At 35.6% G+C, this 6,706-nt stretch overlaps 1 protein-coding gene across 1 annotated transcript in view; it reads left to right on the forward strand.

Moving 5' to 3' along the window:
• LOC104162375 (vacuolar protein sorting-associated protein 13B-like) overlaps positions 1-6,706 on the forward strand; it is a gene marked incomplete at its 3' end in the record, with an annotated part of 153,263 nt that overhangs the window by 55,812 nt on the left and 90,745 nt on the right. Inside the window, exon 6 of the mRNA XM_009701093.1 lies at positions 1,111-1,285. Coding sequence (XP_009699395.1) covers positions 1,111-1,285 — 175 coding nt within the window. The remainder of the gene's footprint in view (positions 1-1,110; positions 1,286-6,706) is intronic.

Genomic DNA, 6,706 nt, shown 5'->3' on the forward strand with positions numbered 1-6,706 from the left:
CTTTCAGAGAATTTTAAATAACAGCAGAATTCTAAAACATTTCCTCTATTCTATATAAATGGCTGATACCATGGTGTCACTCATTCTGTATGACTAAGGCTGTGGCTTTATTAGTTTACTCATAAATTTATTAGTGAAGTCTTAACTGGTATATTAGCGTATTTTTATACAAATATTTATTTTACTACTGTATTTTTACCTGCCCATGGATGTGCAGTACTGTTTACAAAGTCAGTTTTTTCATGTTTCTTGAACTGGATTGCATTAAGGCCAATGCTGGTGTGTAGTTACTTTCCATTTCCATTATTTTCACCCACAACATTTAGAAACTGGACCTAGAGCTAGAAATATGTCTAATGTTACAGACAGTAATTTTATTGCAATAATTTCATTTTATGCAGCTCTTATTTTAATGAAAGGTAGCTTTCTTATCAAGTCTGTTTTTGTCTTTATAGCATGATCATAAAAATATTCTGAAGTATTGAATAAAATAGCTAAAATATTTGAAGAAAGATAAATTTTCATCCTAGTAATGACAGTCTTTGCAAAGCTTGGTTTCATTTAGAGAAAACTGCTTAATTGCATATTTGAACTGGAATATCCAGGGAAACTGGTTTTCTGCACTTCAGTTGGAATAAATCCTCTCCTGCCCGTTACTTGTCCACTTGCAACAATGGTGGGAGTGGGAAAGAATCAAAATAAGACCTATATATTAAAATCTGCATATCTAGGTTTTTTTAGCATGCAGAGATTTTTATGAAATTCTGTAATGAAAATAAAATTTTAATCAGATGCACTTATGTGACTTAAGTTTTAGAAATTTCTTCAGCAATCGTAAAAAAAACAAACAAAACCCCCCAAAAACAGTCAAATACATTATATTTGACTTTTCAACCTGAATATCTCTTGTATAGCAACCCGAAGAGTGTGTGTTTTTGACAGTCGTTGTTTGCAGCCCTTTGCCTTGTGTTGCATTGCAGCTTTTGTCTTTAGGAATTAGAATGTGTATACAAAATGTATATGGAGTTGTATGGTTTAAAAGTTGGCTTTAATGATGACAGAGTTTTGTTATTACTTTATTATTTTCTTTTGCTCTCTTTCATGTTATAGATTCACACATTAGTTGAAAGTTTGAAACTTTCAATCTCTGATCAGCAGCTTCCTATGTTTATACGTATAATGCAACTTGGGATTGCTCTTTATTATGGAGAAATAGGCAACTTCAAAGATGTGGAAAGTGAAGATTTGATTTGCCACACTAAAGATACATTGGGAAATATCACAGGTAAATACAATTTTTACTTCCTAAAAACAAATGTTAAAAATGTTAATTTCTTTTGCTTTTTACAAATATAATGGCCAAGGCTAGTCATTACAAAGTATCTCGGCAGTCTGCAGTTTGTTAGAGGCAGTTCATTGTGCTGAGTAAGTATGCAGTGTTCTAAAATCTCTTTCATGTTATGTTCTGAAAAGTATTCTGGTGTTCCTGACTAAACTGAGGTTAAACTTCATCTGAAAAGACCATTTTAGGAGTTGTGACACAGTAGGGTATTTTGGGTGTATCTGTCACTGTCGTGCAACAAGGCACCCACCCTTAGGCAACTTGGACTTTTTAATGTAGTTTGAATGTGGCTACTGCCAGTTTCAAAGTGATGTGTTTTTCCATCTTTCTTTGAAACTTGTTACTGAGAATAGATATATCAGCATTTGTTCTAAACAACAAAGTGTTACGTTGAAGTATATTTTCAGTAGTTCTGTCCTTTTACGTTGTCTAGTGTCCTCTGCTTTTTGTTTTCTGTATGACATATATTCCCTATTCTACGTGGTCTTTCATGGTAACTTACTGTGACGTGATCTTTTGAGGAGCATTGCACTGATGAGAGGTGAAGTCTTCTAATCTGCTGCCTCCCAAACATTGTTCGAGTGACAACAGTGATGCATTTTGAGCTGTGAACCTTTCACTCTAGCCTCAATTTTATGTAGCTTTGCTAGGAGCTATCAACTTTGCTACTGTATTTTTATTTTTTTCTAGTTGATTCATGTCATGTATTTGAGTGAGGTTTTACGTTAGGTGAGTTGTTAGGAATTTACAGAAACGTAAGAAAAGGCATATGGGTGCTTAGTTTATATTAAAATCTAAGGGAAATAAAATTTCAAAGTAGACATCAGAACTTAAATACTTTCTGTTTATTCACTTCTGTGTAAAATATAAATAACATTCAAAAGTCAAGCAATCATATTGACTTACTGTCTTTTTTAGTAATTTAATCAGGAATGTCATGATCTTGAATATGAAGTTTTTATAATGTATCAGGCACTAAATGAAAGAGAAGAGGGAGGATAGGCTGTCATTCCAAATTCTGAATTTTCTTGGGTTTTGCTTTTGTAGAGCAAAAGTTAATTTACTTGTCAAAACAGAGAACTTAGAGATTTGTGTTTTAATTTTAATCTCCTCAAGACATAAGTTTTGTATATCTTTCCAAGATTGAATATGGATCTGTGGGAATAGGAAGAGATATTTACCACATAGCCAAGAGCATGGTAACTTCTAGAAAATTCTTGGAATTATAAGTGAAGGTGATGCAGCACTCCTAAGCTATGCTTATGTTTATAGTATTAACAACAGTTTGAAACTTGGTGTAAACTATTAAATTAACTAATTTTGTTCTGTTTAAGAAATATAATTTTTTAATTTACGTAAGTTTATAATTTTTTTTGATCCCGTGTCCCTGTCTTCTCTGGTTTCAGAGGTATAAATACATTACGGGAAAAATGACAGCAGTCAAAATTTTTTTGCCAAAATATAACATTCAGTGTTGGCTGGCACAGATAATTTTTTCACTGTTGTGCCAGAGAGAGAATTCTCTGTCATGTTTCTGCTATGTGGAACTGAGCTGAGCAAATAAATAAGATGTCTGTAAATAGTTCTCTTGTATTTTCTCTAAAGCTCCAATAGTTTTCTGCACTAGAAACTTTTTGCCTTACAAGACATGTGCAGTTTGTTATGCAAGACATATGGTTAGAAGTACTTTAATATTCTGAAAATATTAACTTAATTTTCTGCCGAGACTTAAAGCATACAGTTTTTAGAAAAATTGTTAGTGTGCATTTTAAGAACTCATTGTGTCTAACCAATGTTTTAATTGAACTGTTTCCAGGAGAAAGGGTGAAGAACTTTTCTATGAAGAGTTACATTACCCTTGCTTTCAGACAGAGCGTTGTCTTTGTACCATGAATATCTTTTTTATTCCCATCAAAGTTCCCCCAAACTTGGCCATTTTCATGCAGTAGGGAATTATGATGTATTTAGAGTTGCTTGAACTTGTAGCTGGATTCCTGGAGCTACTAAGGCGAGTAGGACCATTTGAATATAGGAAAGACATTGAAAGAATAGAGAAATCATATGAGTCAGTATGAGAACAGCTGGGACTGGTAGGCAGTGAGTTTCAGATAAAAAGATCTTGGGTAATGAGAAGACTGGGATGAACAGCTGTAACTGTGGAAGAGGATGAAGTCAGATAGGAGAGGTATGCGGGTTTTGTTTGGCTTCCTTTGGTTAGGATGCGAGATGTGTGGTGAAACAGAAATACAGCTTAAACGAAGATTAAGGTTAAAACAAAAAGCATCTGCCTACAAGTGCTCAGTCTTTTCTGCATCTGGAATGGAATTTGAGATTCTTATGTCCAAATATGAGTAAAATCTTTGGCAATGCATCTCTTGTCATCCTTATTTCTAATTTATGTCCTCAGGAAGGTTGAATTGCAGTTTCTGTCTGTAAATCTTATTTGCATTCTTTTTTTGAACAACTGAGTGTGACTTCCTAGTTTTTCATAAAATAGCCATCAAAAAAAGAAATAACATCACGTAACTTCACACTGATGTATGCAAGAGTTGTCAGAAGGGTCAGAAATTAGACTAAGGTTGCAATGACAAGAGCTACCAAAGAGGAAATCTGTAATTTCCTATGCAATTTTTGTTCAACTACGCTGTGCTCAAACATTGTCATTGTACTTAATTATGTGATCATATCTACTTGACAGAATTATCTCCTTCAGAACACAAAACAGATGGCAATTGTTGGGTGGCCAAACCAGAGCTGTAGAAACAGTTCTAGAAGTCCTTTTCTGTCTTCACTGCAAAATATTTTGCTACATACAGGCTAAAACTGTTATCAACTGTTTTCCTTCATACCATTTATGCTTGTTTCCTGCATAGTGTTTAGTATATATGTAGGCATACGTACACACATGTGTGCAGATGCATGTATATGCACATAAATAAAACCTTTATTTAAAACTTCTAAATATCTTATGAGTGTGTTTGTCTCGTTCAGTGTAGTTAAGCAATAGTGCCATATTGACATTAACCAGGTTACCCATAACATCAGTTTGTGAGTTTACTTTTTTTCTTCTGACTTCATATTATATTTGTGTCTGAGAAGGGAAAAAACCCCACTTTGTTAGCACTTCACGGTGCATTTGTCATCCAAATTTCCAACCACTGATTTAAACATTCAAAGTTTCCTCAGAAAAGTTCTACTATTTTCAGAAAAAAAATGTAATCAAGTGCAATAATAAATGACATGTATTATCTACTGAGCTATATTAGCCACATTTTTTTCCCCCAGGAGTAACGCTTCATGAAATCCAAGACTAATTCCACTGGAATTTTGCCTAAATTCTTTACAGTTTAATAATGTACAGACCTCCTTTATAGATTATATTTTTATAACTCTTTGAAAGGGTTCTGAAGAGTCATTAAACAGTTTAACCCAGTGTTTATTAGTAAGTAGTCCCTACTTTTTCCGTTCAAAGAATTTATTGGGTTCGATTATCGCTAATTCTTAGTCTTTTGGATGGAACTTATTTTTATTATGTCATTTTGGCATAATAAAATCAGTCACCTATCATATCTAAGAATATTCCAGCAGCGGTTGGTTTGTTCTTGGATACCCAAACGTAAGACCAAGACCTTAAGATTTGGCAGCAGGGTAGCCTGTGTCATGAACATACGTTTTGCTGCCTGAGTAAAGTCTGGTCAAATTCTGGTAAGCTGAAAGCATTCAAAATACACAGGTAAAATCACAGGTCAGAAATGCAGGTGGAAACTTGCTTTAGTATGTACATTCACTGAGTACTGTGTGCATAGTGAACCACACTCCTGGACAGGGCTTTTGCTTCTGAGAGGTTGAGAGCTGCCTGAATTGTGGGCTTGGATGTCTGACTGTCAGTGCAAAGGAGGAAATGGATGTATTTCAGTGCAGGGAGATACAGAAGTGAGAAGGGTTTGGACAAGAGCCTGTGGCAGAACCAGCAGTTGAAGTTGTGGTGGGGTGTGTCTTGAGAATAAGCTTTTGGTTTGTGGTGGGAAAAAATTGGCTAATGTAACTAGACATGAAAGCAACTTAAACATGAAAGAGGACAAGAAGCCAGGATGGAAGGGAGAGCTGGAATTTAGTTAGATGGAGTTGCTGAGGTTGATGATCTAAGGCTGAAATACTAGAGCTGGTTAAGTAAAGAATGATCTGAGAGGTCTGAAGAACAGAAAAAGCTCAAGCAGAGGAAATCTAGCACTCGCTGGGCAGAGAAATACAAACAGTGGACTAGAAATGAAAAGTTGCATGGCTGAGGGAGGGGTGCAGGGCATGTGGGCAGAGTGCTGAGATGGGTCTGCATGATGATGCTAGGAGACACTGAGCAAGAAGCTTGGGACGGATGTGAGAAGCTGGAATTGTAAGCACTATGAGATACTGAGCTTCTGAGAGTGGGTTTAACAGCTCCTGGTGCTGCCTCCTCTGAATGGTTGCCTTGAGAGCCTGTATTGTGAAAGTTTTGGTTTGTTTTGTTTTTTTCTCTCATGAAATGAAATCCATGGCAGATGTGATTCCAGCAAATGAAGCATGTTTCCCAGGTGTAAAAGGGCAATAATAACAGTACCTTTCCATCCCAAAGGAATATTGTGAAATTTTCTAATATTTGTAAAGCACACCAACCCTGCTGTGATCTTTACTCTCAAAAAACTAAATGTAAATAAAGCAGGCCTTTTGTGAATGTGAGTAGTTAACACTTTTACAACGCTGAACAGATTAAAATGTTGCATGGATCCTGTAAAACTGAAATTTCTAATGGACTCCTTACTGAAAACTTGATGGTAAGAACAGTAGCGTGGGGAATTTTTGGGGATACCAATGGAACAAAAAGCAGGTCAAGAGAATGAGTTTTTAATATATTGCCAGCTTTGGGCTGAATATGAGACTTGTTGACTGAGAAAACCAGGTGCAAATAATTTATGACAGCAAGAAATTCTAGGTGAGCATTAGTTGTTGTTGAAGGAATTGACTCTGCAGTATTCCATTAGGATGAAAATGGGAGAACTGAAATAGATTTGTTTATCTGTACTTGACTGAGGGAAAGCAGCTGTGCACTGTGTTAAATTTTTAGTAGAGGAGAGTTATTCCTGAACAGTGGAGAAAATGATCCCCAGTTTGACTGAAATAATGTCAGGATAAAACATTACGTGTGCCAAATTGGTTTCCTGTGTATTTTTCTTGTCCCTGCACTATTTGTCTGTCTTCTCCTGAGGTTTAAAGAGATGGAGATACACCCAGGTACAAAGATAATATATATAGTATTGTTTCAGCTCTTCATGTTTTCATGTGTTTTGTGGGGTAAATGACCTGTACAGTAAATCCTGCAGTCTTTCCCCC

This window comes from Cariama cristata, unplaced genomic scaffold (assembly GCF_000690535.1).
Source record: "Cariama cristata isolate BGI_N322 unplaced genomic scaffold, ASM69053v1 scaffold6670, whole genome shotgun sequence".
NCBI lineage: Eukaryota > Metazoa > Chordata > Aves > Cariamiformes > Cariamidae > Cariama > Cariama cristata.